This window comes from Stylophora pistillata, chromosome 12 (genome assembly GCF_964205215.1).
Source record: "Stylophora pistillata chromosome 12, jaStyPist1.2, whole genome shotgun sequence".
NCBI lineage: Eukaryota > Metazoa > Cnidaria > Anthozoa > Scleractinia > Pocilloporidae > Stylophora > Stylophora pistillata.
In genome coordinates, this window is record NC_142530.1 from 3,310,001 (window position 1) to 3,325,091 (window position 15,091).

Consider the following 15,091-nt stretch of genomic DNA (forward strand, 5'->3'; position numbering starts at 1 on the left):
GCAATCATGTTTTTCTCGTAAATTGCGTTTAAAACGCTTTGTTTGGAATGTTCTTGCAATCCAAAAAAGACCTTAATCCCCATTTAATTCCTTTTAAAAAGGTCTTTTGTCTTACCACAAAACTTATATTATTTTCAAACTGACCGCACGGAGATTTGCGCGAAAAGGCGTTTGGTTTAGTATTCATGTATTCACCACTAAGTGTAACTTCAGTTTAATGGCAACTTATTACACGTGTACGTGCTTCGAATCCTCGTTTTCTGGTCTAATGAGTACCTGTGTGCGAAATTTATATGTTATCTTGTATTCGCCACTAAAGTGCAACTTCAATCTAATGGCTGTGTGTGCATTCGTATATTTTCGATATTTTCGTAAATATTGTGACGCTGCTAAAGTCTCATCTCAAATCTTGCAATGGATTCTTCATTAATCCCATTGGCTCTTTGTTAACACGACAAGCGCACGTCTTTAAGGTCTTTTACGAGCTTGTCTTTGGCCAGCTCTGAGTTCGTGTTCCATCTTTGGCATAGGCCCCTAGTTTCCGCTTTTGTAGCTTCCTGCCATTTTTGTTAAATCTTATTACACCGACGCCAGCCTTCAGGTGTCCTTTGTAGTATTGCATGACGGGAAATCTTGAGAGAAGATAAACTATGCAGGTTACGGGGAGGAGAAAGGAGCTTTGACACTTTCCTGACCTCAACCCATGATGGGAGATTTTTTGTACTTTCGCTTGCTTGACAGCTAACCCAAGAGGGAAGGTGTTTGATCAACCAATATGATCATCAGTAATCCTTTCTTTATTACTGACCACGTCAGCTTAATAAAATGTGTTCTTAGACTCAGGATAGGAAGGCCTGGGTTCGAGTCATTGTGCTGTGTTCTTGGGCAAGACACTGAAACTCTTAACATGCACGTCTTTCCTCATTCAGGAGTATATAAAAAAAAAAAAAGCTCTCGGTAAATTATCAGGGAACTTGACGATAAACTGGGCAGGAAGGGACTGTCATCTCATCCAGAGAGGTACGGCAACACTCATTGTCGCTTCAATCAATATTTTTTGTGCCTTTGCAATATTGTGAGCGAATTTGTTCAAGCATACAACAGAAAATTGCGTCTTTTATCGTTGCCCCTAGTTATCCCAATTGTGACTATTCGAACGTTTAGCTCCGTAGATATTCCCCATCTCTTCTTTCTCTATCTTATTCATGTTTCCTCTCTTCCCTTCTCTCTCACACGATGTGAAGGTGATAAAAAACCTCTTTACTGTCCTGGTTGGGAACACATTCTTCTACTGTTGTCGCCGGTTGTAACTCTCTTAAAGGAGTATTGTTTCAACCATGATGTCAAGGTGGAAGCAGGTGTCTTCTCTTGTTCGCTCTAAAGCACTGGCCCCATCTGTGGTGAGTATTTTAAAACTCTTTTCAGAACTCATTATATATTTGTGCAAGATCCTCGCAGTAAAGAGCACTATTTTATCACGAAACCCGCGTGTCTCTACTAAAACGGGACCGAAGCTCTGCGTGACGTCACGCTAGTTTGCTGACGAGATTGACGAGAGATAAAAATAATAACTGCTAATGTGGGATCACTCTATTGGCCACAATAGTGACGCTTTTATTTCACCCGACATCAAGAACATTGATATAATAAACATCACGCAATCTCTTTAGCAAAGGTGGGGTTAAATATCGGCCACCGCCTCAAGAATGTGGCAACCCCACCAAGACGACCGCAGAGCTTGGAGATCACTGGTTACAAACCTAATAGAACAAACCTAATAGAACAAACCTAATAGAACAAACCTAATAGAACAAACCTAATAGAACAAACCTAATAGAACAAACCTAATAGAACGGTAACGATGCGAGCCCATGACTGACCAACGTTACGTTCAACCTGGAAACGATAAAGCTATGTAAATGATATAAGCGGAGGCGGGCACAGCCCGAACAACGTACTAACGATTAAAGCAGTCTGGAAAGCATATCATTATCCAGATGGAGGAAAAAGTACAGACAACGTTACCGAATAAAATGTCTATAGTCGTTAAGCAGTCAGTCAACAATGAAAGCCGAAAATGAACCGACAGCCCAATGCTTGACTGGATTGATCCCGGATGCAATCTAGTAACAAATGTCAGCTTTTCGAGCGTGAAAGGACAAATTATTCTTAAAGGAAGAGGCGGACGCGAAATAGCATACTAGGAACTGACAGCCGTACAATTGATAAACAACGCTAAGGCGAATGCACCGCAGGTAAGAACTGGAAAAGCGTAGCAGCCCATGTCTGAACTACGCCATGACCCGTTCATCCCCAAATAGGTAATTAGTTGGCATGTAAAGTGCCCGACCTGATGTAGAACTTGAAAGCGTCGGACCTCCAGCGACCAAGAGCCTGGATTTGAGTGTCGGAGAGACCATTCTCAGCGGCAAGACAAGCGGCCCCTATGCGGAAACTATGATTTTTATATCGAGAAGGGTCGAGTCCACAAAAGGTTAAACAACGACGTAACTCAGAATTAAAATGGGTAATAGTAATAAGGCTCCCATCAGGTGAACAGAAAAGTGGCCCGGGCTGATTGCCTCGCAACCGACAATACTCGAGGAGAGATTTGACCAGACAGAATGGAAGAGAATCTTCGCGTGCTATAATGATATCGTAGGGCCGATTGTCTGTGTTATGTTTAAAGCGAGTGAGTGTGATCTTGACCCTGCAGATGTCAGCTGAACTCGTAAGAAAGCTGACGTTGCAGTACTGAACAACGCTACTAGAACAATTACGGCGTTTGGTCGCTAGCTCTCCGACGCGGATAACCCGTAAAAGGCTAATAAAAACATGGTGGAAAAAGTAGTGCGCTGAGAGGCCGAAGAGTTGGTAGGGTGCAAGGAGCGAACCAGTTGATGGAGAACAGATCATGTAATGGGCAGCCGAATATCGGCCGACTTCGAGCGACTAATAGCCCTCGAAAGTTTTTGAATGACGAATGTTTTGGTAGGATCGTGTACACCGGCTACTTTGTGTACCTAACTAATAGCGGAGAGATAAGAAGTTACGGTTGCGGGTGCCAATTTCCGTGCATAGTAAGTAATAGTAATCAAAGTTTAATGTCTTAACGTGGGGCATGCTTACCCATATTGCCCGAGCCAGAGGCTCATATATGAAACGCAAGACAACAACCCATCCATCCCACCCTAAGGGAGGACATCCATCACACAGTAATCTCGTGCGTGAGAAATTAATGTCTCCTACCCCTAACCCTGCAGGAGACGGGACCTCCATTTATTCGTCCCCATCCGAGAAGACTACTAAACCATTTCTTGATGTTATAGAAAGGCAGCATATTCTTCTCAATTATTTTAAGACTTTGGGTGTTGGTCCGGCCGTGGCTCGAACCCTCGACCTCCCGTACATCAGTCCAGCGCTCTATCCATTGAGCTAACGGGGAGGCGGGAGCGTGTTTAAATAGGAAATGAAAAGGGCCAAGGAAGCGCAAGTCAAGGGGAGCGAAGGGGAAGCTGAATTGAAATAATGGCTGTAAAAATCGCTAAAGACTGCCCACGCCCTCTGATACATTTTCCGAGTCAGCGGACGATAGTGAAGCCTCAAGTAGAGCCCTCAAATTAGTGACCAACTCTCCGGCAGAAGGCTCTCGGGCACTCTTGTGGGAAAGTCGTCCACTCCCGGACACAGTTCCTTGAAATTGTCGACCTGAAACCGGGAAATGTGATCGGCGGGAGTATTGTGAACACCTTGAATATGCCTAGCTCAAAACATTATGTTGTGTCGCAAAGAGGTTAATACCAGGTCACGGACCAATATCATCACCAAATTCTTCTACAATACCGAAAATCTGTGTTCGGATGTTAACACGATGGAAATGAAGGCGAGAAGGACCAGGAGAGAAACTGACCTTGACTATAACCTTGGTGCTATTTGATCTGACCTCATCTGATTGGCTTAAGATCTGTGATTGACAACGCTCCTTGCGCCATGCAAAGGCACACCCAAACACTTAACTCTATATATGACGGGCCTCGAGACAAAATCACATTACGCTTTTGTCATAATGTTGGCCTTTAAGCGATAGTGAAAATCAGACCTGAAAAAATTCAGGCCTGTGTGGGATTCGAACCACTGACCTCTGCGATACTAGTCCAGCGCTCTACCAATTGAGCTAACAAGCCAACTGGGAGCAGGTCATCAAGTTAATTCGACATAAACCCGTAAGATAATAAATCAAACTCAACGAATATATCAAATTCATATTTCTGAACTGCGGTTATAGAATTATGTCGAATCAACTTGATGACCTGCTCCCAGTTGGCTTGTTAGCTCAATTGGTAGAGCGCTGCACTAGTATCGCAGAGGTCGGTGGTTCGAGTCCCGTACAGGCCTGAATGTTTTCAGGTCTGATTTTCACTATTGCTTAAATAGTGCTCTTTACTGCGAGGATCGCGCACAAATACGTTTCTATAACCGCAGTTCCGATATATGAATTTCATATATTCGTTGTGTTAGAACTCATTATGCTCTCAAACATTCAAAACACACGATTCAGACCCGTTAAGGTTCAACTAGAAGAAGTGTTTTCTCTGTACTATCACATAAATTTGTAGCAAATTCTCAGTTGAAAGGACTTTTATTACATGGTAAATCGTTTCTTCATTAAAGGGGGTAAGTTTCTAAAGAAATTGTGGTGCTGCGTCGGTGGGGGAGTATGTCAAGGTAATTTTTGGTTTGATCAACTGAGTTAATAATGTAATGCAGTAAATGGTTTGAACCCGGGGGTAACATGTGAAGGTGTAGTCTGATCGTTCGGGTGAGTGTAGTCCTGAGAAGGACTGTTGTCGGTGGCAGTGACTGACGTTTCGACAACCTGTGCGGAAGTCATCATCAGAGTCAAGTGAGTGATTGTTGTCAGTAGAATGTTCTTATTCCAGTTCGTGTGAAATGATCGGTTGGTTTTGCCGTGATGTTATTGGCTGTAAGACTCAAGTGACGTAAGTCGTTCGTGATTGGTCTGTTTCGGTCTGTCGGTAAGGCTAGGTTGTTCTTTTTCGGTCGTTTGTGATGTTTATGTCGTGAATGAGTCGTTTGTATGGGGCGGGTAGTTGTTGACATCTGTTTAGGGGAGTCTGTTTTAAGTTAGTAAACCAGCTTTCCAGAGTCAGTCGTTGAAAATAGTCAGTGCTGTAGGTTAGGCATTGCGCAGAGTCCCAGTCAATGTTGTGGTTGGTAAGTCGATGGTGTTCAGCAATGTGATTGCTGACATCACCTTTCCTCGTCGCCCGTCTGTGTTCAGTAATAATGTAAATAGGCCGCCGTAAAGAATTTCAAAACTGACATTTCGAGTGTTAGCCCTTCGTCGGAGCGTTTCTGCATTAGGTGATTTGAAAATGAGCTATTTTCGCAATTTTGTTGTTATCGTATGTTTACTTCCACAGGACGATGTCGAAAAGTATATCTCTTTCGCCACTGATCGCCATGACCCCGGAAGAGAACGTTTCTTTCTGCACATAATTGATTAGTTTTTAGTATATTTTCCTTTCTCAGTGTCGAATTTTATTGGAAATTAAATCTTTGAAATTATGTTTCCTTTTTATTTTTATTATGAGTATTTCGTGCATAGTTTTGTTTCCGTTGTTCGTGGTATTTTTTCAACATTTTTCGAGGCATTTTGAGGAGTTGCCTTATTTTGCGTGTCATGTCCAAACATTTATGTAGATGGACTTCGGACTTTGGACCCTTGGTGTCAATAGATTGTATAAGATAAACAGGATTCTAAAACTGGTTTTTACTATTCTCTCGTTCATCATTTTTGCGAGAGAATTTATTCTTCTTTACTTCCAGACAAACATTTAACAGGTTTGATTATTCGCCAAAATGAATGCAGAGTCCTGGGTTGCATTTGAGGATTCTTAATTTTTTGTCGCAAAGATAAAAGCAAGCATTCAACACTAAAAACGCTCCATTTCATTTTTTATTTCTGGCTTCTACTCCTTCCGCTTTTATCGCAAGTAACAAAAGCTTCACAACTGTTTGTTTTAGTTTTCCTTTAAGAAATATTAACGTGGCATTGAAACCTCAACGAGAATAAAATGCCTTAGGCACCTGTATGGCGCAGTAATGTCGCAAGTACATAGCATCTCGCAGGGCAATATTGAGAAAATATCCTTTACTTTAAAAGAGAGCAACTTCTCGACAATTATTTTTCCCTTGCGCTTTATGCACCTCACAGTTGTCGCCGATATCGAGACATAAACTATGCGAAAAAGGTTTCAAAGCCATTTAAGTTTCCCCAATTAAAATGCAGTGTAACCATAGAGAAAAACATTTTAGTCATTATCTAACACGATCATGAGATTAGGAAACAAAACTCATTTCGTAAAATGTCCTGAAGTTCTCGAGACGTGTTAATCCTATTTTGAAATGGTTTTCTCAAAAGTAAAATATAAATATTTTAGGTTAAAATCAATCTTCTATGATGCTAAGTGTAAATGAACCAGCTATTATTTTGCCGGGATGTAAGGCCCGGAAATAATTTCCATATTGAATAGACCTTTTTCAATGAAAGCTTTCATATGTGCATCGAATTATAAATCATTTTTAAAAAATTAGGGCTGGAAGACGTACATCAAGAATTTATTAGGAATCTAATTTATTCTGAAGTACGGAGTAGTTTTTAGATGTTCTTGTGGCCCGAAATACTGCAAGCTTTGTCGATTTTTTTATACGTATATATTTACATTTCAAGTTGCACTTTTCATGTTGGCGCTAAGCCATTAAACGAGGAACACTCGAGGCTAAAACCATTGGAAACAGTGTTGTATAATAACTGACTGAGGAGTAATGTAAAGCTCTTTGGAAAAAACGGAGTCATTTGTCGTAGAAAGTATGATTTCTATGGTAAGATGTTTTATTCCGCATGAAACTGATTTCTTTGAAATAACAAGTGACAAAACTGTCGTTTTAAAGAGCATTTTAATGTTAAACTTAGAAGGTTTACCAATTTATTTGTTTTTTAGCAACGTTCCAGTTACACGTTCACACCAAACAAAGAGGAAGTCATTGAGTCAAGGTGCGTAACTTTACCATTTGCTTTTTCCTTTGATTCAGTGAAAAAGATCTTCTTGATTATGATTTTTCTTTAGAAACGATGTCTCAATGCCTCACTCCTGCCAAAGATGAGTCGAGATCGGCAATGGAAAATGAGATAGAATTAACTTTATTTCAAATGCAAATTGTCCACTTGTAAAGCGCAACAGGAAATTATTACTTCGTACACTAAACCTGAAAGGACTGCAATCGTGTTTTCTTCTCTACGTTTGTATTTGTGAATTCTCACCCGCCGTGACGTGGGAAAGAACATGAAAAGAAGAAATAGGTCTAGCTAATTTGCCCCTCCAACGAATGAAAGATTGAAATGATATGCAATAATCTAAACAAAAATTTCACTTTCAAGATTAATTTGCGAAAAATTCGTCGCTTCTAGTTCAATTCCCGTTTTCTATGAAAAAAAATTTTGCCATTCGATGTCTGACAAGCGTATTTATCAAAAGCAAAAAGGACAAGAGGCTTTTTCCATGCATAAATCTTCAAGCCACATAAAGTTACATTAATCAATAAGAGTTGCGATTTAAACGGCTGAAAAAACATGAAACCATGGGAACCTGAGAGGCAAAATGAAACATTTAAGAAGATATTTTCTGATTTTGTTCACAAAATAGATAAAAATTGCTAGTGTAAAATTGTGTCGGATATAATTTTGAAAACATTTTTGTAATTATCCAGAAGAAAGTCCTGTAATATCAGTGGTCAACCGATAGGCATGACGAGCCTTTACCCGCATAGCATGATATATCTAATTTTTGAGTAATTCCCCCGCATATTGAGAAACAAATGAGTCGTACGGGGTTGATGTTTTTTTTTTCGAGAGAATATAAATACTTGTACTATATTTCTTAAGTGTTTTCAGTTACCTTTGACATTGACAGTTCTTTACAGCTGGGGCATTATAATGATTCATAGCTAAGGGCTATGATCGGTTAATCATTCATTCATTTCTTATTTTAGTCATCCATCTATCTATTCATACATGCGCCTTTTCCATTTTACCCGTTCATACCATCCTCCTTTTTTTCATCCACTCCTTACTTCGCTCATTATTTATTCTCTTATTTTTTCGTAAATCCATCCATCCATCCATCCTTCCATCCATCCATTCGTCCATCCGTCCATCCATCCATCTATCCTTCCATCCATCCATTCGTCCATCTATCCATCCATCCATCCATCAATCCTTCCATCCATCTATTCGTCCATCCATCCATCCATCCTTCCATCCATCCATCCATCCATCCATCCATCCTCCATCCATCCTTCCATCCATCCTTCCATCCATCCATCTTCCATCCATCCTTCCATCCTTCCATCCATCCATCCATCCATCCATCCATCCTTCCATCCATCCATCCTCCATCCATCCTTCCATCCATCCATCCATCCATCCATCCTTCCATCCTTCCATCCATCCATCCATCCATCCATCCATCCTTCCATCTATCCATTCGTCCATCCATCCATTCATCCATCCATCCATCCATCCATTCATCCATCCATCCATCCTTCCATCCATCCTTCCATCCATCCTTCCATCCATCCATCCATCCATCCATCCATCAATCCATCAATCCATCCATCCATTCGTCCATCCATCCATCCATCCATCAATCCATCAATCCATCCATCCATTCGTCCATCCATCCATCCATCCTTCCATCCATCTATTCGTCTATCTATCCATTCATCCATTCGTCCATCATTCACACATTCATTAATATAAATCTAATTACAATTCGTTATTTTCCCGCCAGATTCAGGCTCCGTTACAGCACCACATGTAACAGTTACTATAGGGACTGGTCTGATGCCATAGACCCATCCGCACAGGGGGTCATCTCAGGATGGGACAAAGTGCTGTATTCAATGGACTCCGTACGCCGAACAGTCAACGAAGAAATTGGACAGGTCAGTTAGCTCTGCTGGACCTTATTTTCAATTGTTTACCCGACGATATAGGTGTTAAGGGGCTTAGCCGAGGCATCTAGAAGGTGGAGGGGGGAACAAACTGTTTCACACCATAATGGGCACCTAAACTGCTCTCATGTCTATATTCAAGGTGCGTGTTACTGAATTTATTTATATAAGAGTACTCTTCATATTTGCCTTTTTCTCCCCCCCCCCGAATAATAAGGTTTCTGAGTTCTGGAGTTTTAAAAGTCAGGTCACAAAGGTGAGGTCACTAGCACCCCGACCTCCCACCCCCCACAGGCTATGCCCCTAGGTCCTCTTAAACAGACGCAGAAAAGGGGGGACTGGGAGGGAAGTCGGGCGTTGGCGGAGGTGTTTCTATTTCCCCGAGGTGAATTTTCATAGTTTCTAGACGGAAACAGAAGCGTGTTTTCTTCGAAAAGAACGCTCTTAAGAATTCTTACTTTCGAAAAAACGTTACCATCGTTGTTTAGTACTTTTGCTGAGCTCATTCAGTACATTAGATAGAAATAAGACTTCGATTTTTTTTGCAGCGGAGTAAAAAAAAAAAAAACATAACGACAGACCGAAATTAGATTTAAAAAAATCAATTCGATTATTTTTGGATGCCATAGCTGGAATGTTCCTTTCTTCTGTCGCGCCAGGTGTATTTGGAGAGTTTACCTGGGTCCAATACAGGTTACATCAAATGGCGCATCGACTTCGGCTGCTGCGGACTCCAGGTGGATGAGGTCACTTTGCGTTTGTCATGCCTAGAAGATTATGGAGGAGAGATTGTAGTTACACTGACAGGTCATCCGGGAGAGAAACGAGTTCGATATCCGATAGGTAAGCAATGAGCTACGCACGATAATGCTTTAGATTTAGTGTGCGAGGCTGCAAATGGAGACTTCGTCACGTGCCGGGACTTGCTCACGTGCTGTTGTTACGTGAGCGGTACATTGTCGTTGAGTAAGTGTGTGCGCGATCTACTTCTGGCGATCCTGTCCACTGTTCACTTTTTGAGTTCAATTAATTCAGAACATGATCATCAACAGCAAATCGCAGACGATCCTTCCCGATTGTTTCAGCAGGAGGAGCGGCTGTACACTGGCTAATTTCGACCAAACTCAGTTTCTTTTCTTGGTTTATATGAAATTTTACGATATTTTTTCTTTAATGTAGCTGTTTTTTGTTATTTTTGTTGCTCATGTTAGTAAATTATTTCAGGTAGTGATTACGTCACATTCACCGAGCTGCAGAATTCAACGGAGTTAACACTGACCATTCATTTCGTCGGAGAGGCCGGCCAGGTCATTCGGCTATTTCCACAGAGCATCCTGAGGGGAATGGGATACCCACTAGACTTAAAAGTTATTCTTAAGGTAAGTGTTGGCCGGATTTCTCACTGAAATCAATTAGTTAGGTCACTCAGCCGTTATGAGGGGCCAGGCTAGGTTTACTCTTTGTAAGCGATCCCAGAGGACCTTGTGCATATTTGGATGTAATACCGAATTCTCGGGACTAACTAACAAAGAAATGGCTCTTCAAATCTCATCGTTTCTTTCCTCTAGCAACCACTGGAGTCCTTGGGGAAACCCAGAATTCTTGTCGGACTGTTATACAGCAGCTCTCAAGAGATCGAAGTAGATTCGCGTCATTATAAGCAGAATACAACAAACACTGGTCAGGGATTTCTCCATGTTCATCTCCTCCGAGGAATGGATTTGCCGTCAGGAAAAAAAGACGTTCAAGAAACATTCTCCAAGTGGTAAGATATGGTTATGGACTCTTTCCACGACCCTGGGTAGCGTTTTAATCCACGTTGAATCGCTGCACGGGCAACAATTATTCGTCAAAATGCACACTCACCCATGAACTTGGCACATATCGGTAGAATGTAGACTCTTTTGCACATCTTCCTTTCTTGAAATAAGTGATAAATAATCTTCACCTTACTCGACAGTTTTGATTGACGCGAGATATAAAACTGAATTGCACCATTGAGGCTGGGATATACTCGCGCCATCAACTTAAACAGATAAAATCGGCCTTGCTGCTCAACTTGACGGAGGTATTGCAAAGGCGGAAGTACAGGTTTTTCTTCGAAGAAATTGGGGCTGTAATAAAAACCCCTCGAACGTTTTATCAGTTTTAGTGACCAAACTGACTGCCGATGAGGGGGAATCATTATAACACTACAGAGCCTTAGGGGGATCAGGTAAATTTTATTGGCACCCAACCAAAGTCCTGCAACCCCCCCCCTTTTTTTTTTTGCAATACACAATGGCCAGTCCCAGAAGCATATCAACGCGTTGATATGCTCCTGCCGGCTCCTGCAGGTCCCTAATAATTTTCGCTTGTGTTGGTTTTAACAGTTACCTTCTGCGCGATGTCAAGAAATCAACCAAGTGCAGAACAAAAGCACGAAAAGGCAAAGATCCTCTTTGGAACGAACAGTTCCTAATCGTCGGCGTCAATTATCATGACGTAAAGCGAAGAGCGCTCGAGATATGCATCGCTGATAGTCATAAGTCAGTCGGTAAAAAGGCGAAGTTCATCGGGGGAGTTCGGCTCAGTCTCGGGTACAAGGCAGTCGTGGCTGCGCAAACCAAGCAAGTTAATCAGGTGCTACGGTTTCTAAAAGGAAGGGAAGCCATGAGTGGTGATGTGAACTCCAGCTTTGGTAAATGGAGGAGAGCGAGTGGAAGGAAGTCTGAGACGGATGACGCAGAAAAGGCAACAAAGGAGGAGAAAAATGAAGACACAGAAACGAAAGATACGCCAGCAAATAAAGACAAAGTGGATGAACAAAGTGCTGTCGATGGCATCGCAAACAGTAAAAATGACGGCGAGGAAACAAAGGAGGACATTGTCGAGAATGGACCGCAAAGTGCATCTTCTGCCAGTACAGAAATAATGGCAGCCACGGACTCTGCCTTCGATCCGTCTCAGGATGAGGCCAAGGCCAAGGGTATCCGCAGCAACCGGTTGGCCGAGCAACGGCTTTTCGAAGCAGTGATGGCGTCCATCAAACATCTAGAGATCGCCGCGCGTCAGACTGCCGCGCAGTTGGAGTCCAGCGAAGAACGAGGCAAAGGACCTGCAGAAAAGCTCGAAAAATTGGGATCTACCGACATTTCTGCTCAGAGCATCTACATTGCCGCTAATGAAGGAACAACTGACTTGCAGCAGGGAGCAGACACAATTGATCCAGCCACTGATGCAGTAATAGCAACAGACGATATCATAGGAGACGAAAGAAATTCGTTGGATACAACAAAAAATACCAGAAGCAAGAATTTCCAAGAGAGGAACAGTTTGAACAAAGATGAAACTCAACAAGACGGCGACCAAGCCGACGACTTGCTTGGTGTGACTAAAGAAGTTAGGACGGCCACGAATCATTTAGCCAAGAAAGAAAATCTACCAACGAATGTATCCGAAAATTCCCGTACGGAGGCCGATCAAATATTGAATGGACACAACGGCGATGAAGATCAATGTGGTGATGTAAGCAGCATTACGAAGGGAAAAAGGTTTCCGAAAAAAGGGTTGAATACTAACGATATTAAAACGCACAACTCGGAAGAGATTCCTAAAGAAAAACCCAAAAATTGCTCTGAGCACTCTACTCAGGAAAAAACGGAAAATCTTAAAAGCGAAAACAGCCAACCAGAGGAGTTGACGATTTCGAAGAAAATGTCCAACGAACTAAAGCGGAGCTCATCCTTCACTTTCAAAGATATCGGAAAGAAACTAAGCTTTCGGCGCAACAGCAGATCAGACGTCATCGGAGAAAGCAGATCAGAGACGGGCTTACAGACAAATGCCGACAAGATGATGTTAGATGCTCAAGGACTCGAAATAACCCAATGGACGCTTGTGGTATCACGGCCGAAGGAGTGGCATTACTGCTGGCACATCCTCAGATCTGAAATGACCATTCTCCACTGAGATGACAACCTTGAGAACCGATAAGGGGTCCTGAGTAATATTATTGGACCGGTCAACGATACCCTAACCGCTTAACAAAAACAACAAAAGGACAGGAGGGTCCAGATCCAGGCCCGCCTCGGTCAACGCTGGCTGAGGAGGTAAAGAATCTGGATCGAGCATTGATACCAGTGCAAGTATTAAAAGATACAGACTAAGGCCTTAATTTAGGGTTTTGTCAAAATAAGAGTTACGTTGAGTGTAGATACTGCCTAAGCAATTAACTTCGAGCTCGATACAGAGTAGGTTTAGCTCATACATTTTCTACAGGCAATCGACTGAACTACAAAAGCATCCATTATATTCACTTTAAACCGAGATATATGACCTAAACTTTTTGTCAATTAAGTATTTCAATCATTCCTATATATAATAATCACGTTGTTAATAATATTATTAACGAGAGTATATTAGTAATAATAATGATAATAGCAGTTGAAAATGATGAAAACTGAATAACCACTAGTAGGTTAGTTTTCATGTGTTTACCTTACTTCTTTATGTTAAATATATATATATATATAAAACTGCCGCAAAAATCTAGAGACGTAATATAAGACACGTATGCAAAACAAACCTGTGTATTTCACATTCTAATAACTTGGCAAGTAGTCGCAAATGTTTTACTGTTTATTATGAAATAATGTCTATGAATTTTTAACATTCGTTTTTAAACTAAAAAGTAGGAATAAACTAAAAAAAAAGAGTCATGTACAGTTCTATGTATACTGGCGTATTGCCATATGTAACTTGTCCATTGAAAGAGGTTTCCAATAAGGTTAATCTAGAATTTTATATTTCCTTAGTATTCGCAAGCTTAACAGTCTCTTACTCAGCGTCGAAAAACCAGACCCAGAAGAGTTGAGAAAATATAACCTGGCTAAGTTAGGACCTCACGCGAACTTGGTTACTTGGATGGAAATCACAGTTCGTTTACCTTTTCTGGAAAAGCCACCGTTCTAAGGGGGAGTGGGAAGGGAAGGATTTAAAGAAGCGATGTAATCGAGATCCTGGGTAGAAAAGAGGGTCAGCAAATACGACAGAGTAGAGTCATGGAAATATTGCTGTATAATTTGGGCCCCAGATGCCCTGCATCAATTCAATATGAAGTATTTATTGAGCAATAACCCTCGCTCAATTTGTGATGTTTCTCTAGTCCATACTCTTTAGATATTTGAACGTGAATCAAAAGTTAAAACTAGTTTGGATGTGACGCATCGGGGCTTCCAGACGAACTTTATTGGAAGGCTAAAAGACTGAGAAAAATTTCTTTCGTGCTCTGGTTTGTTTTTATTTTGGCTTTTCCTTTATTTCATGAGTTTTTTAGTTCGCCCAGACAGCAGTTCAAATGAAGAGATTTCTATTCACTTTATTTTCTCCGCGAAGTTCATCCGTAAGCCTCGTTCTCGCGTGGTGGTCCCAGTTCCCCTGAATTTTGTCCAGGTATATGGAATATGGAAAATTTTGCGCATTAATGTATGAAAGATGGAGAATATGAAAAAGCCACATAATTGCAATGCGTGTGGTCGACTGCTGTTTGATTGGCTATAAAAACGTTTTGATTAAAAAATCTTTTACAGAAAAATTAATCTGAAGGCGCCGTAATGCTAGTCTCTCTGCATTTATTTTAAAAGTTTACGACCTTTTTCAAATACACACTGACGTTTTTATGATGGATTCACGGTATAAAACAAAAGCGCTCCTGATATTTTTTTTCGCGGTATGCTAAGGGTTAAAAACGAGATGTAGGCCAGAAATTAAAGAAAAAAAATTAATCATAATTCATTAGTAGTGATGAAGTTTCCTTTGACACTTAGCTTTCACACGCATATAACTAAAGCTACTTGAAAACAGCATTAGAATGCGAATCGCATTCATTGATTGTCAACAGCTACCTTTTTCCACATGTAAAGTGGTTGTATTTGCAAAAAATTTATTTCGCTGTTGAATCGATTACAACGCTTGACACGTATTTCAAATTTTCAATCCTTTCCGTCGACGGCGGCTTCTTTGTGGTGAAAACTAATCATGATTTCAGTGAGAATTTTTGCGGCATGTCATTAGT

The 15,091-nt window shown here is 41.2% G+C and overlaps 1 protein-coding gene and 1 pseudogene across 5 annotated transcripts in view; one reads left to right on the forward strand and one right to left on the reverse strand.

Moving 5' to 3' along the window:
* Window positions 1–13,732, forward strand: part of LOC111323498 (uncharacterized) — a 20,253-nt gene extending 6,521 nt beyond the window's left edge. For 2 of the 5 annotated variants that reach the window (XM_088741275.1, XM_088741274.1), the window contains exons 2-7: window positions 7,026–7,078; window positions 8,874–9,027; window positions 9,696–9,879; window positions 10,261–10,415; window positions 10,605–10,801; window positions 11,409–13,732. In XM_088741275.1, the coding sequence (XP_088597401.1) occupies window positions 8,986–9,027; window positions 9,696–9,879; window positions 10,261–10,415; window positions 10,605–10,801; window positions 11,409–12,987 (2,157 nt within the window). In that variant the 5' untranslated portion in view covers window positions 7,026–7,078; window positions 8,874–8,985 and the 3' untranslated portion in view covers window positions 12,988–13,732. Of the gene's footprint in view, window positions 1–929; window positions 1,021–1,244; window positions 1,401–5,444; window positions 6,907–7,025; window positions 7,079–8,873; window positions 9,028–9,695; window positions 9,880–10,260; window positions 10,416–10,604; window positions 10,802–11,408 lie in introns of all 5 variants that reach the window. The other 3 variants (XM_088741273.1, XM_022926867.2, XM_088741272.1) reach the window with 3 other exon arrangements.
* On the reverse strand, window positions 2,326–3,056 carry LOC148718420 (uncharacterized; annotated as a pseudogene).
* Window positions 13,733–15,091: the final 1,359 nt, after the last annotated feature.